The sequence below is a fragment of the Lontra canadensis genome, unplaced genomic scaffold (assembly GCF_010015895.1).
Source record: "Lontra canadensis isolate GAN:19392208 unplaced genomic scaffold, GSC_riverotter_1.0 scaffold26, whole genome shotgun sequence".
NCBI classification, from domain to species: domain Eukaryota; kingdom Metazoa; phylum Chordata; class Mammalia; order Carnivora; family Mustelidae; genus Lontra; species Lontra canadensis.
In genome coordinates, this window is record NW_022631020.1 from 17549718 (window position 1) to 17566796 (window position 17079).

The 17079-nt window shown below is 39.9% G+C and overlaps 1 protein-coding gene across 1 annotated transcript in view; it reads left to right on the plus strand.

Annotated features, from left to right (window-relative positions):
- The first annotated feature begins 4000 nt into the window (after positions 1-4000).
- The window catches only part of OBI1 (ORC ubiquitin ligase 1), a 42838-nt gene continuing 29759 nt past the window's right edge, over positions 4001-17079 (plus strand). Inside the window, exons 1-2 of the mRNA XM_032864185.1 lie at positions 4001-4136; positions 16925-17060. Of these exons, the coding sequence (XP_032720076.1) occupies positions 4065-4136; positions 16925-17060 (208 nt within the window). The 5' untranslated portion in view covers positions 4001-4064. The remainder of the gene's footprint in view (positions 4137-16924; positions 17061-17079) is intronic.

The following is a 17079-nucleotide window of genomic DNA, read 5'->3' on the forward strand; positions in this document are numbered from 1 at the left end:
TTTGTGCTTCCTCTCTAGCTGTGTCTCTTTCTGTCAAATAAATAAATAAAATCTTAAAAAAAATTCATTATATGAATGCATGCAAACTACCAGTAGTGTATTAAAAAAAAAAAAAACTTGCAAATTTGCTCTATTAACAAGCATCTTTCATGCCACCATCCTGAGATATTCTAGCTCAGAATTCTCAAGCCTGTGAGAAGACTGTCCCATGCTTGATGCCCAGGCAGCTGGGCCAGTACCTATGATTAATTTTTTTTAATCCAACTTTTATGAGTTTCCTCAGTGTTAACCACAATCCAAGTGGGGGAGTATAAATTTAAAACAAACAACAACAAAAAAGATTGTGTTTCAGGAATGAAAGATAAATGTAATCTGAAATCAATATTTATGAAGTTGTGATTAATTGACTGATGGCCAAATGATTACAAAACGTCTGTCTGAAACATCTACTCAAATTTATTAGCTTTGACCAAAAAATTAAAAAACAATCTGAACTGGGTCAATGAAAGAATAATGCATGCCTAATCAATTTTTAATAGCACTTAAGATTTTATATTTTTTTAAACTTGCTTTTAAATAATTTATCATAAAAATGAATCTGATTTAAACAAGGGTAAAAGGTGTTCCATAGCTATTTGATGGTTTTCTTAGCAACGAAATTCAATTATGACTGACTTTTTATTACCGAACTACTTTATTAATAATAATACATCTTGCACTTACGCAAAGGCATCGGGCCAACAATCTCAGAGAGTCCAAGTAAGATCTAGGATTTTGCTTCAAATCTACCATTTTCTGGTCATTTATCTTCTCTAGATCTGAATGTCTTTATCGGTAAAAGGAGAGGCCTGCATAAAAACCCTTAAGATTATTTCTAGTTCTAAAAGTTTATAATTCTAAGAATTTAGGGGGGGTTAGCCTGTCCCAGGTCACAGGACTCTTCATAAGGCTACTAAGAAGCCAAGGCACAGATTAAGCACAAAGTCAATGGGCCATATAATCTTTGTTTTTTCCTATTAGAGTAATGGCAACATTACTTAACAATTTTGGCCAAATGACATCTGTTTAGAACATGATTTGTCAACAAAAAGAAACGGTGTTCATAGAGCAGAAGGAAAGGATAGTTTCTGGCCTTAAACCATTGTATAATTAGAAGTGATGTCTGGGAATTGGCCTGGTATCAGTTTGGACCTAAAGATAGTCCTCATTAGCCCATATTGCTAACAATGTTACTTAGATATGTGTGTGTGTGTGTGTGTGTGTGTGTATCTGTGCACCTATTCACAAACATTAGTAAACAAAACAGGTATGTTATACTATGATCCGATGCATAAATATATGAATTAAACTGTAAGGATATGCTTTAGAATTTTTTAAATCATTTTATTTATTTATTTGACACACACACAGAGAAATCACAAGTAGGCAGAGAGGCAGGCAGAGAGAGAGGGGGAAGCAGGCTTCCCACTGAGCAGAGAGCCCGATGCGGAATTCTATCCCAGAACCCCGAGATCACGACCTGAGCCGAAGGCAGAGGCTTAACCCACTGAGCCACCCAGGTGCACTTGCTTTAGAATTTAATAGCGATTACCACACAGGATAGAAAGGTGAGGCATAAATACGAGGAACTTTCCCCCCCATTATTTTATATATTTATAAATGGCTTAATTTTCTTAAGAGAAGCGATTTTTATAATTAGCAAAAAAGCAATGCGGTCTTCCATTTTGCAATGAAAAATAAGTAAAGACAGTGTTTAAAACAGCCTGAGTCTGTAGCTAAAGAAAATACTACCTTCCGTGGAAGAGTCACCTAGTACCAGATACTAGAGATAAATCAGACACAATCTCTGCCCTCCAAAAACAGTCTGTTGTGGAGGCAAACACATGAATAACCAACTATAGTATGATATTATCACAACAGAAATAACTATATGGACAAACTACGACAACAGCACTGAGGAGCTGCGACAACGTTAGTGAATGTGGAAAAAGAAACTGGGAATACTCTAGATTTTAACATTCTACTTAAAACGTAGGTTACAATTTTTCAAACTCACTTGGTGACTAAATATTAACACCAATCACCAAGGTGGTTAATGAGAAATGAATTTGCTCCATTAACAACGGAAAAGAATTAAAAAAAAATGTTTTCAACATGTCTCCCCACTGCACTGTTTTCAGGGATGGATGTGGGAGACAGAACATTCTCAGTCCTACATCCTACTCAGAGAGTGGGTATGATAGGTCCTAACACACCATCTTAGGTATCAGTGAGGTGAGAACAGGGAATGGGTGAGGTGAGAGTAGGAAGAACGCAGCAGGACCTGGGAAAGGTGAAACTTGAATGACAGTGGTAATGAATGACCTGGAGTTTTCTCATTCTGAAGTTTCAGATCTACACCCAGGGACCGGAACAATGCTTTAGCAAAACATGTAAGCTTGACCCCATAAAAATATCACTTCAAGTAGCCAGAAAATAACCAAACCAGATGACTGTATGCCAAGCATTTTGAAAAAGTGGCTAATAATCAGACAAGCGATGTGACTATTTTGCCTTATTCTCCAATTCCAAACACACAATGGCCTCCAATTCTCAGGAAATTAAATTTTGAGCCGTTTGTTAGAATTCTCACTGTTGTCTGTGAGACAATTTTGAACTGGACGTGGACTTCTTTAGGTGAATTCCTAGCTGGCCCAGTCTCATTACTGTCTGTTTCTTTGAAACATGATCTTAAGCATACATTGACCTCATTTAACACACACACACACACACACACACACACACACACACACACACTTTACCAAAAAGGAACCTAAGAAGCAGAGGGGTTAAATAAATTGTTTGAAGCCAATAGAGCCAGGAAGTTGTTGGGTCAGGGAGTTCTACCCTCCCAATGCAGGTCCAGAACTCCTTTCCACTGACCACGTGCTTCTTGTGATCATACTGTCTCTTTTTCCATAAAGATTACCAAAAGTCGTCCCATTGGTTTGTTTCTAGATCTCGCTACTCACAAATTGTATTTGTTTGCATAACTTAATCACATTGGCTCTTTCTCACTTTAAGTCAGCTGCTGTTAAATTTCAAATCTGTTCAAGATTGAGGTAGGAACTTTTAGAGTTTTTCCTTTTCGCTGGTAGGAAATGCTGACTTAGAACCTCACACACTGTCCTTCCGAGTTCTACAGCACAATGATACATATCTTATTCAACATGCACCTGAAACGAAGGCTTTAAACACTTGTGCATGTGCTTTCCGGGAGTGTGGACGGCTGGCACTATTTGCAGCATTCTCACTGGTGGGTGTAAATCAGTCCGTGGCTCGGACCCTTAAGTCTCTTTTAGAAACCACAGAAGGACGGACGAAAAGCATGTCTTCAGGGAAAGTTGTGATAAAATGTAACCTGTCTCGGAAACAGATCAAGAGACAATCACTCTTTGTTGCTTTTAAGTGACATTACATCATTTCAGGATGGAAAAAGACCTGAGACAGAAAGTTCTTTCGAAAATTAAAATGTATAGATAACATCTTTTCCCTTCCTGTTTTGACTGCGCCATGTGTTTGCAGGTTGTGTAGGGTTTAATTTTTAGACGGAAAACTCTCCCCGCTCCACCCTCTGGGAAAAGGCAAGGCATTTAAAATCGCCTTCCCCATCTTCCTCTAGGCTCCGCGCTTTCGCGCTTTCTCGTTTAAACTTTCAGGATCCTCCACGGATGCTTGTAATACACAGCCTTCCTTCCCATTCTCAAGAATCTTGCAGCTCCCCAACACGGGAATTCTTTTTTCTTTTTTCTTTTCTTTTCTTTTCTTTCTTTCTTTTTCTTTTCTTTTTTTTTTTTTTTTTAATGAAAGGAAGGAAGGGAGGAAAGGAAGGGAGAGTGGGAGGGAAGGAGGACGGAAAGAAAGAAAAGCCCTGGTGACCGCGCATTTCGAAAGCGCGTTTTCGTTTCTTCTCCCGGCGGGCTATGGCCCTGCCGGGCTACCGTAGCCGGCCTCGCGCGGCCCCAGACGCGGCGAGAAGCCGCCGTCGGCGGGACTTCCGTGTTGGCGGGATTCTGAACGCTGCCATGGCTCAGACTGTGCAGAACGTTACATTGTCGCTCACTCTGCCCATCACGTGCCACATTTGCTTGGGGAAGGTAATGGGTGATTCGGGGCACTAATACGAAACAGGGTCGGGTATGAAGTCGCTGTCCGGAGCCGAGGGCGGTCTCCGTGTGTGGCGGGGACGGGGCGTGAGGCGCCGAGCTGTATGCAGACGCTGACCAGCGTTCTCCTCAGGCAGCGGGAGGCCGCGTCCTGGGGCACGGAGGGAGCGCGTCGTGATGACTAGGTTCATCTGTGTGCCTTTTGGAGGAGGATGACAGCGGCCTGGGGTCTGAAGGGAGGGCGGCCAAGCGGCTCTGCGTCCGCCGGCGGCCTCACCAGGCCGACTCCGGCGTCGAAGGAGGCCTCGTCAGGAAGGAATCACGACGGTGTTTTATGCCCCTGTGCCACCCGTGTGGCGTGTAGTGAAGCCCACTGAAGCACGTTTCCTGGGAGCCTTGCCTAGGATTCCTTAGGCCCCTGCGCGAGTGTTCCTGTCCTTGGGCCTGCCCGCAGTGCTAGCTGGGGAGTCTTTAACATTTCCAACCTCCTTTCCTTTGCTTAACCCAGCCTTTAGAGTGGCCTTTGCTCTGGGTTCAAAATGTGAAAAGTAAATAGTACCCGCCCCTGAGTGGTGTTTAAAATGAGAGGCATGGTCTTTTTTTCCAAGAACGGATCAGCCTTGAGCTAGAATACCCTCTCTTTGTGTTGCTGAAGGTGCCGGCTGTGTTCGTGAAACTAGGTAGGACAGAGTAGTTCTGAATTAGAAACGGGATTTTGAAGGTTCTAAAGCATTCGTCGGCCCTTCCGTTTCCGTTTGTGCCTCCCATTCGGTTATTTTATATTTATTTATTTATTTATTTATTTTGCACAGAGAGAGATCACAAGGAGGCAGAGAGGCAGGCAGAGAGAGAGGGGGAAGCAGGCTCCCCGCTGAGCAGAGAGCCCGATGTGGGGCTCAATCCCAGGACCCTGGAATCATGACCTGAGCCGAAGGCAGAGGCTTTACCCACTGAGCCACCCAGGCGCCCCTCCCATTCGGTTTTTAAAAGAGCATTTCTTTAACGCATAGATCAAGAAAGGAGAAGATACTGTATATGAACAATGAGCTTTTTCTCCACCCGGAATTTTTTTTTTTTATTACGTTTGTGATGTGTCTGTGTTTACCCTAAAATGCAGAAACTACAGCCACCTACTCAGAATTGAGACGTACAAACTTCATAGAGCAAACATTTGAGTGCCAGCCAACATGATTCTCTGCCTTAGGTCTTTGGGGTTCTGTGTGATTTTACTGAGTTCAAGAAGTAGGAAGTCAGGCTTGGAAGCAACTGATAACTTGATATCCCTCAGAATGAAATGCCAAGGAAATAGCAGATGTGCTGTGAAGGTATATAGGGGATGGCTTGATCAATTCTGACTGGAGAAATCAAGGATGGAGGGGATGCCTGGAGGGTGGTATTTGAGCTGCCATTTGCTGCCACTGCCTTACTTACATAGCTGGGAGGAGGAGGTGATGTTTGTGTTTGCTAGTCTACATTTGGATTCTGATATGAAGTTGCCACCAGTATATGTTAAATTCTGAGTAAATATACTCCCAGCAGTAAGCATTAAAAGCTGATAGAAGCATCTTGGGAAATAATTTTTACGTGGTCTCAGTTCTATGCTTTTATCTAGTTTCCATTAGTTAATAGGCCCTTTTGTAGTTGTGTTGAAAATGTGTTCTGCCTGGTTGATTTTCCATATCTGTGCTTTTTGTGTATAACAGAAATGATACTAGTAGAGTATAGTGCTTTGTAGATTACAGAATGCTTTTGTATGTATTTAAGTACTTCATTAATTCCTCTTACCAGTGCTGTGAGACAGACAGGCTGTTTGCCCCCCACCACCACCCCGCTTTTTAAACATGAGAAAATGAAGGCTTATAGTCTATGGTTTCAACCTCTATCATTATCATTTGTGTCTTCAGTAGATTTCTTCCTAAAAACTCAGGAGAGCAGACCTCATTAGGCTCTCCTTCCTTCCCTCCCTTCCTTTCTTTCTTTTTTCCCCTGTATTTGTTAGCAGTGTTCTAAAATGAAATCTGCAAATAAAAGATGAATGATTTATAAACTGTCATCTAAAGGTGTGGTAGTTGAAGGCCTGAGTTCTATGTTCAGACTGCGTAAGTTCTAGCTTCTTCCATTTACTAGTTACATGACCTTATACAAGTTACTTAACCTCTTTCAGAGCAGTGTCCTCATCTGTAAGATGGGAATGGTTAATAGTAGCAACATCTTTCCTTGCATTTTGGGATGATTATATCAAGTAATTCATGTTAGTGTTTAGCATAAGGTCTGGGACATAATAATATTCAATGAATGGTTACCTTTAGTATGGGTGCTGAGACAGGCCCTCATATAAGGAAACCGGCCTTTCAAGTAACTATTCTTCCCAGTTGCTTTCTGAGGCAGTGCACTCACTTGATGAAGATTTTCTTTCCCAATGGCGTGATATCTGTTTGTTCTGGAAATTGCCACAGTACGTCCTGAGGTTTTAACTGGTTCCATATAACTGTTGCTTTTTGTATATTTAAAGCAAATCTGATAGGCTTGGGCCATTTACCCTCCCCACATACTGAATTCGTGGGGGTATGGGGGTACTGGAGATAGCATAACCTGGGGTAGTAAGTAACTTGTTCCCATTGTTACTTCCACCTCTCTGACACAGCATCTCCAGCCAACTCTGAGATCTACCTTAAGGTCCTTTCTGCCTAGCCATCCCACAGATAACCATTCTTTTGCCACCCTCATTATTTGTCCCCAAATCTCACTATCAGCAAGATCCTTTTCTTCTGCTTATTCAACAGAATTAGGGACCATTATCCCTGAAAGGTCACAGTAAGAAAAAAAAAAAATGCATATTACTTTAAAGGAGAAAGTGGGGGTAGGAGAGATCTCAAATCTAAATAGAAAATAGAGATGCTTACTGGGATGGGGAAGGATGGAGAGGTAAAGAAGTAGTGGAGATAGCCTAAGTATGCACATTGTCAATACTTTACCTTTTGTATTTATAAATGTACTTAAAATTAGACAGTTTAGACATTTTGAATTTTCTGCCTGTCTCTACCTCAGTCTTAAAGGTGGATTCTCTGCCCAACAATGTTTAGGAACCTTGCCAATATCACAAGAGCTCTGTGTGGCTTGAAGAATGTAGGTATACATCCTGTGGGATGAGTTTTGTGTAACACATTTTCTTGCCTGTTCCTCCTTAATTTTTTCCCTTTGCCTTGGACTAGTGGGCCAGCAGGCAGAAATATAGAATCATCTAGTTCAGGATATCTGTTAAATGACATTTTGGTCCTGGCACCAGATTGCTACAGACCAGTTTATCTCTAGATAATTCCAGTCATTTGTTTCTTCAGCTAGGATTCATGCTGTGAAATCAAATGATTGTTGCATGTAGTACCTTTGTTGACTTTGTCTGCATTTTTCCATGAATGACATGTCTCCTCATGTGGCCCCTAGTTAGTTTTATGAAAGGATGTAGGAGGTTCTGAAGTGAAGTGCCAAGCAGCTCGACTTCTGATGGTGTTTAACATTAGCATATTGTATTGTTATTCCTCACTTGAGTATTAGTTCAGTTTGGGATACCAGACTTTAAAATAAATATAGATAAGCGAGAGTATTTTGAAATCATTTGGAAAGGAGTTGAAATTGAGGTTTAAATATAAGTGGAATGGAATTGTGTTGGCATGAATGGACATGATAGTGAATCTTTTTTGTTGTTGTTGTTTATTTGGGGGGGGCGGGGACACAAGCAGGGGAGGGGGAGAAGCAGGCTTCCTGCCAAGCGGGGAGCCCAATGCGGGACTCAGTCCCAAGACCCTGGGATTATGACCTGAGCTGAAGTCAGAGGCTTAACAGACTGAGCCACCCAGGCACCCTAATGGCAAATCTTTAAATATAAACTCTTTCATTTAGAAGGGAATCAAGCTTTATGTAGCTCTGCAATATTAAGATTTATACTTTTGTAAGGGCAAGCTTTCTGGCTGCAATAATCTGAGATGAAATCAGCTTCCTTCGATTGTGGGGTGTCTGTTTCTTATAGAGTCCAGTAATAGGGTGGACTGTTTCCAGCTAAGAGTACTACAAGAAGAATCCCCCTCCTTGGGAGGACTTCTTGTCTTGCTTTACACCCATATTATTGATTAAAAATGTTGACAAGGTAAGGCTAGGTATAAAGCTTTATGCAACTTAGAGTCCTCATTCTAGGTTGACTAAATTTATTCATCAGAGTTCATCAGAGGCTGGTGATTGGCCAGCATGTTATCAGCCTCAGTACACTGAGCCTACATTGGAGTCCTGATTGCCTCTTAGTTCCCAGGAGTGGATTCAAGAACCAGCCTTGTACATAACTGTCACAAGTAATTTGCTTTGAAAAAAGCCACATGGACTACATTTTTCTCTTTTCCAAATTAAGTTTAAAGAATGCAGACACTTTAAAAAATGTATAATAATGTTGTGGGTTTTTAAACATACTTAGAGCATAAGAGAAAATTAACTAAAATAAAGTGTTGATATATCGTAGTAATTTTAAAGTTGGTGTGTAATAGCTGGCATGCTTACTAAACAAATAAGATTACTGAAAGCATTCTAAGGAGGGATAAAGGTGGGACAAAATGTATTACCTTTCGTTTTACCTAGACAGAAATGGGGACCTGGACCAATAGACATTTAAGGAACTTAGTTCTCAGGATCACACAGTTTTAAAGTTCTAGGACCAAAATTTTGATCCAGAGCCAAATATTTCTTGAAACATAACAAAAACAATCCAGAAATTTTATTTAGAAAAGTTCCAAATTCCCAAAGTTGGTGATAGTGGGGGAGCTATTACCATGATTTCTATACCTCAGCCTTCTTTTTCACAGTCTTTCTAGGTCTTGTCTAATGAAGCCCATAAAATTTTGACATAGGTGCAAGAAGGAATATTCTTTGAAGAAAGATTAGCTCTAGTCTCTAGCAAAGGTGATAAAAAAACAGAGGAGTTGACTTTAAGTGTAATTGCCAGGCATTTGGTTAAGTTGTCTTTCCCTCCCATCACCTTTATCAGTTCCCCCTTTCCTATAGCCCCCACTGATCCCAAAGTCTTGATTGTAATCTTTTGCTTCTTTCAGGCATGTGCCCTCCATTTTTTTCCTCTCAGACTATTGTTTACTAACTCTGCCTAAGGAAGAAAAATCTATTTCTTACTTGAAAGACCACTCAATTTGCAGTTGAGTCACATTGGATGGTGCTTAAATACTGGTTCTGCTACTTACAACCTGTATTATTATTTCCTTGAGTCTCAGTTTCCATAGCTGAAAATGAATTTGACACTACCAGGGCCATGGTATTAGGAAAATTCATGTAAATATCCTAGACCAGTGGTTCTCAAAGGGGTGGGAGTGGATTTCATCCCTCAGGGAAGATTTGGCTATGCCTAGAGATGTTTCTGATTGACTCCAGGGGTGTGCTAGTTATGTCTAGTGGGTAGAGCCTAGAGATGCTGCTAGCTAAACATTCTACAATATACAGGAGAGCTCCCTACAACAAAAAGTTCCTCGGTCCAAAATACCAGTAGTGCTGAAGATGAGAAACCTTGTCCTAATAAACCAATGTATAGTAACGTCTAGTAAGTGAGTCAAGGATGATATGGTTATTAGAGTATTCTTTAATACTCTTTAATACCCCTTTTGACTCCTCTCCGGTACATCTATTTTTTAAGAAAGGAGCTTTGGTGGTAGGGTCTCTGAAAACTGAAACATCTTAAAATAAAAGAAATGAAAACTACTCAGTAGAATTACAGATTTAGGGTTAATCTTTCTGCACCTAGGACTGCCCCTCAGGCCCATTCCAGTGAGAAGGGCCCACTTTTTATACCTTGCTTTCTCTTCTCTCTCTCCTCCTCCTCCTCACCAGCCTCAGGGTGTATTACCCTAGAATATCATTTCGATGTGTTTACTCCAGATGAGTTTGGAAATTGTACTTGTCACTTGCCATTGTCATCAATATTTTTATTTCATAAGAATACTGTTTTATTGCCACAGACCTCATTGAGAGTAAATTGGATATAAAGTCTAATCATGGGCAACTTACGACTATTTCTGAATCTCAGGAAGATTATATTAAGGAAAATTATGTGCGTGTTTGGGTATTGTATATCCCAGGATCTGGGTAGAGGAAGAGGGGTGGACAGGAATTGAGGGAAGGCTAGATTCTTTGTATTTTGCTCCTGTAAGTTATAGTCAAATAAATAATAAGTCATTTGTTTTAGTAGTTATTTCTTCTTTATAGATTTTTTTCTCCTAAGCTAAATTTAAACCATTATTTAGAAATTGTCATCTGAGGGCGCCTGGGTGGCTCAGTGGGTTAAGCCTCTGCCTTCGGCTCAGGTCATGATCTCAGGGTCCTGGGATCGAGTTCCGCATTGGGCTCTCTGCTCAGCAGGGAACCTGTTCCTCCTCTCTCTCTCTCTGCCTGCCTCTCTGCCTACTTGTGATCTCTCTGTCAAATAAATAAATAAAATCTTAAAAAAAATTGTCATCTGGTAAGTACTTGGTCCAAAGAAATTAATTAGTCAGCTGTTTTAAAACTCCAACACAATGGCAGTGACAATACCAGGTATCAGACAGTGAAAATGATTCTTCTGTGGTGGCATTACCAATGGTCTTAGCGGAGAGATCTAAGTAATCTGCCTGTGGTGGTTCTTCTATAGAATTTGGCGTATTAAATGGGAAGGTTAAACTTCTGCTTTTTCAGTTTCATAGTGGCCATTGACTTTTTTGCTTCCTGAGATGCTTTTAGGAACATTATTTCAGCCTTTCATTTTAATACATCAGAGTTCACTTTTAGAGTGTGCAAGGCATTATATCAAGTGCTGTTGGTGCACACAAAGATGAGGGTGCTCATCCGCTGCCCCCAAGGAGCCTGAGATCTAATAGGGAAGCAGGATGTAAGCAACTTTCCAAGTACCGTTCAGGAAGAAATGAACATGAAATCAGTGCAGAAAGAATACCCTTACGCAAATCAGACAAAGACCCAGTTAATTCTAAAAAGGATTAATGAAGGCCTTTTAGAAGAGGTAGCATTTTATTTTCATCTTAAAAGGTAGAAGGGATTCTATTTTGATGAGGATTCTATTTTGATGGGGAAGCTTGAGACCAGCAGGTTATGTCAACCTAAGAAATGAGAGCACAATAAACAAGGAGCCTCCCCTGTTCCTATTAATTTGGTGAACATCAAGTAGATCTGTGTGGTTGAAGTATAGGTTATATCAAGGATTGAAATCGAAGATCAGTACTGAAATAGCAGATGAAAGGGCTGTTTACGAACCAGATTATGCTCTTTGAATGCTATGCTTAGAATTGTGAACAGGGAAAAATCATTGCTGTTTTGCAGGAGAGCAGTGAAAGCTGCTAATTCCTATTTTAGAAAGACAGCTCTGGCATCAGTAGGAAAGGTGGACAGGGGCTCAGTTGGTTAAGCGTCTGTCTTCAGCTCAGGTCATTATCCCGGGATTCTGAGATCAAGTCCTGCTTCAGGCTCCTTGCTCAGTGGGGAGCTTGCTTCTCCCTCGCCCTCTGCCCTTTCCCCCTGATTTTGTGCATACTCTCTCTCTCTGACAAATAAGTAAATAATCTTTAAAAAAAGAAAGAAAGAAAAAGGTGGACAGAAGTGAATATTTGGAAGCCAGGAAGCTTGCGTGGGAGGAGATCATTGCTCTAGATCCATGGGCAAAAGAATGAGAACCTGAACCCATTATTGAAGTGAAGATGGAAAGGAAGGGATACATGACAGGTAAAAGTAAAAGCAAAAAACATTTAGAGGTAGATTTGCCAAATTTTAACAATTCTGGGATATAATTTTTCCACATTATAACTCTTTTGAAACCTGGCTATATCTTACAAGTGATGACATCTTGCATTTGTAATTGGCAGCATTTTTCATTCTTTTTTCTTGTGGTACAGAAAATATTGGTGCATCTTAAAATCTCTGGGCACTTAGACTTGTTATATGATACCAGGATTTGGTGACCAACTGGATGGTGAGGCTAAGTAAAAAGGGCCAGTCAGAGCGCTGAGTATTTTAGTTAAAGTAATGAGGTGGTGGTGCTATTAACTTGGATAAGGAGTAGAGGAGGCAAAGTTTAGGTTTGGACATATTATGATTGAGGCAGCTACAAGAGCCTTATATGGAGTTGGCTCCGAGGCACAGATACAGTAATACTGATACCTTCTCTTTTCCTTCTCTCTCTCTTTCTTTCTTTTTTTTTTTTTTTTTGAGGGATTGCTATCTGGAACCCTCTGTGTTTTTATCTTCATGTTATTAAATCTTAATGCCTGGATGAAAAGTATACTAAGCCACTATCTTCAGAGACAAACCTATGCTCATTATAACTAAAAGGCTTACTCAAGGTCGAACAGCTCAAGTGGCAGAGGTGGAGTTAGCCCCAGGTTTGTCTCTCAAAGCCTAAGCTCTGCCACTTACTGAGGTCCAGTTACAGAGGGTTCTCAGGAGTTGTCATAGAAAAGATGTTAACATCATGTGATACATGAGATTAAGAGAGGAAATAGAACTATGCCAGATGAGATGGCCCAGGAAAAAAACATTAAAGAAAGCAGCTGTACCACCTCTGGTATTTTGACTCTAAGCATCTTACTCTGATCCTCTTTTCATCATACCTACTCTCCAGCATTACTTCAGCCTTATCAAGACCAGTTCATTGACTCCATGAATGTCACTTTTTCATTGTCATCATTACCATTCATATACTCATGTCCCTTGTTAGCCATGGTCATTTATTATCATCAGTCCCTTTTCTCTCTCGCCTTGGCAAAAATCCAGCTCTGAGTTAACCCATCTACTTATTTGCTTCCTGCCTGAAACCGAATAGGTAAAAATTGGTAAGAAAAATACATACCTGTGTTAATTGGTTTTTGTTTATAGTAAAAATTACAGATCTCAAATAGGAACTCAACAGTGTTTGACAATCCTGCTATATTGTAAATTACTAGTAAATTTACTTTCTTGCTTTTCAAAATAGCTGCTTTATTCTATTTTCTCAAGTTGATATTGATACTCACTTCTCACTTTCAGCTGGTAACCTCTCATATTTAATGATTAAAATATAAGCAGTTGGAATCGTTAGAACATGAGTTCTCTCATTTTTCCATCAACAGATCTTCTAACCCCTCTACATTTGTTCTGACACCCTTGGCCTTCCCTTTTGTTACAATGAAAGACAGATCCTCAGTCCCTTAAAAGCCAAAACCTCTGCTTTGTGCATTGGATTTTATTCCCTCTTGACTTTTTAGGGACTTTGCTGCCTATGGTTCTAATCCCTCCTCTTCTTCCTCCATCATTAATATCCTCTCTTAACTGTATCATTCTCATTGGCATCTCTTACCATGGTCTTAATTCTTACGCTCACTACTTCACAGCAAAACATGAAGAATTGTCTATATTCTCTGTTGTCACTGTCTCTTAGCCTTCAGTCAAGTTTCCATTCTTACCATTTACTGAAACAGTGCTTGTCAGTAAGATCACAGCGACTTCCATATAATTAAATCCCATAGTCATTTCTGGTCCATATCAAGCTCATTTTTTCTTTCTTTCCTCCCCTCCTTTCCCTTCCCCTCCCCTCCACTCCTTTCCCTTTCCTTTCCTTTCCTTTTCTTTCCCAGGCTCCATGCCCAGTGAGGAGCCTGACATGGGGCTTGATCTCATAACCCTGAGATCATGACTTGAGCTGAAATCAGGAGTCTGACACAGTTGCCTGAGCCACCCAAGCTCATTCTCCTATTATTTGACATGCTTGGCCACTGTCTTCCTCTTGGAAGTCTCTTTTCTTGCCTTCTGTAAGACCATGCTCCTGTCCTCTAGCACAGTACCCTCCTTCTTAGTTCGCTTTGCTGGCTGTTCCTCTTTCCTTCTTCTGCTTGATAGAATGCCTTGTCCACAGCTACTCTGCCCATGGAGGGCTGTCCTCTAGTCCTATCAATTTTAATGCCATCGTTTTTTATGCTGGTGATTCTCAGACCTTCTCTTCCTCCATCTTTCTCACCTTATTTAATGATAGCACCAACCACTGAGTTATCCAAACCCATTTCTTAGATTGGGGAGATATTTAACCTTTGTTGTGGAAGCAGTTACATAGAAAATACTGATTGCCTTTAAATGTGCTTCTAATGAGGGAAGCCTGTAAGAAGCAGGAGAGCATCTTGAATCTTTCCAAATGTGCAGTTTTATGTTTTGACCATTGGCTTTCACCCATTTTAGATCAGTTCATGACTTTAAAAATAAATAAATTAATTGATTGATTAAATCACTGCTCTAAAAGTCCAGGGAAATAACTTTTCTTTCTTTAGTTGAATTTTTTGATTTAGGGGTACACATACTTCTAGGAGGATTATAGTAATTTAGGCTGTGTGTGTGTATGTGTGTATGTGTGTTGCAGGAAGCTATAGGATAGATTTGGCAGTATCTTTCTGGTACTTAGTTTGAGAAATTTTTTTTTTTGTTAAAACATTTCATGACTTGGGGCGCTTTGGTGGCTCAGTGGGTTAAAGCCTCTGCCCTTGGCTCAGGTCATGATCCCAGAGTCCTGGGATCAAGCCCCTCATCAGGCTCTCTGCTCAGCAGGGGGCCTGCTTCCTCCTCATTCTGCCTGCCTCTCTGCCTACTTGTGATCTCTGTCCGTCAAATAAATAAATAAATTCTTTAAAAAAAAAAAAGGTATTTCATGACTGAAGATGAAATGAAAACACCCACAAATATATAATGGTGAGCTTGGACAAATTACATGAGTTTTTAGGAAAAAAACAGAACCTGTAAAGGAAATTTGGACTTGTCTGCCTCTTGAGACTCTGACCAGGAATACCTTCTAGATAAGCATTCAGTCCTTGCTGTAGATAGGAGCACTTTGGAAGAAGAGTATGGGAAGCTGTCCTTCATGGTCTTATTCATTTATTCATTCATTCATTCAGATTAGTTGAACTGAACGAATTAGAATTGGTTTCTCCATAAGGAATTCTAATTTCATGCTGAATCATCTTTTCTGTTTAGTTTTCTTATGTTAATGTTCATAAGGGAGCATCTTAGTGTTTGGAAAGCCAGGCTAAGACCATGGAGTTCTTTACAGTGAGACTTAAAATGATTTCCTGCCTTTCATGGATCGCCATACATCTGTGATTTCTTTGAAAGTAGAGCCCCATTTCAAATTAATGAATACTCATTATCTTTCTGAGGCAGACATAGAGCAGCTCAAGCGTTTTCTCTGTAGAAGGTGCTTTGTGACCCAGCAATTTCAGTCCTTGGTATCTACCTCAAAGATACAGACATAAGTGAAAAGAAGGGCACTTGCACCCCAGTGTTCATAGCAGCGGTGTCCACAATAGCTAAACGGTAGATGGAGCCGAGATGCCCTTCAGCAGATAAATGGATAAAGAAAATGTGGTCCATATATACAATAGAATATTACTCAGTCATCAGAAAGGATGAGTATCCACCATTCTCATTCACATGGATGGAACTGAGGGGATTATGCTAAGTCAAATGTCAAGCAGAGGAAGATAACTTACATAGTTTCAATCATATATGGAACATAAGGAATAACACGGAGGACAATAGGGGAAGAGAGGGGAAATTGAAGGGGTTGATATCAGTGAGGGAGACAAACCATGAGAAACTCTGGACTCCAGGAAACAAATTTACAGTTTCAGAGGAAAGGGATTGGGGGATGGGGTGGCCAGGTGATGGGTATTAAGGAGGGCACATGTTGTGATGAGCTCTGGGTGTTATATGCAACTAATGAATCATTGAACACTACATCAAAAACTAATGATGTATTATATGGTGGCTAAGTGAACATAATTAAAAAAAAAAGTAGTTTGTGGTGGTTCTTTCTCTTCTCCCAGTACTTTCTCTGTTTCCTTTTAATCTTCTGATCTCTAGTGTAGAAGGACTGTAAAATGGTATTTTTATTATTAGAACAGGAAAATATTGAAAATGCTAAAGGTATTTTGAGTCCCACAGTAACATTACCTTGTGAATCAAGTGAAAGCCTAAACATTTCCATGTCATTTCGGTTTTTATTTTAAAATTTTTGCTACTTGAAGAACATTAAGTTATTATTACCTCCGGCAGTTCCCTAACTAATTAGTGTCTTAATAGCATTTACTTAATCCGATGAGTTTTTATTGAGTACCTACTGTGTACTAGGCTGTCTTCTAGGCATCAAAGATTTAGGAATGAATGAAATGAAGGAAGTTCTTGTTCTCATGAAGCTTCCTTTCTAATAGGAGAGAGAGACATTAAATGTGTAAACAAACAATATCAGGTAGAAAACTAAAGTAACTTCTTTCTTCTATTTTGTCTTATAAAACAACTAGACACAGTCAAAACACTTAGTTACTCCTGACCGACCGAACCATCTGGTTTCTTCACAGTTTGGTTTCCTTATTTGTGAGGTGTATTTACTGTGTTTACCTCACAGGACTCTTTAAAACAAACAAAAACATGGAGAAAATACATGTGAAAGCCCTTTGTAAAATATAAGACTATATAAATGTATTAGTATTTGTGGTTATATAAATGGAGTCAATGATTTTTATATTTAGTATATGTCATTATTTCTGTCAGCATTGTTTGTTGTTTAAGTTATAAACCAGTGTTTTTATAAATCCTGAATAATTTCCTTTTAAAACACCTACTCTGCTATACTCTAGAGAAACTAGAGCAAACTAGAGTTTGCTCTGAACTAAACCTATTGGGATTCTAGTTATGACTGTTGCCCTGTACTAAAAGTAATGTTTCTTTTTTCAAAGGTACGCCAGCCTGTCATATGCATCAACAACCATGTATTTTGTTCAATTTGTATCGATTTGTGGTTGAAGAATAATAGCCAGTGTCCAGCTTGCAGAGTCCCCATCACGCCTGAAAATCCTTGCAAAGAGATTATTGGTAAGGGCCTATTTTATAA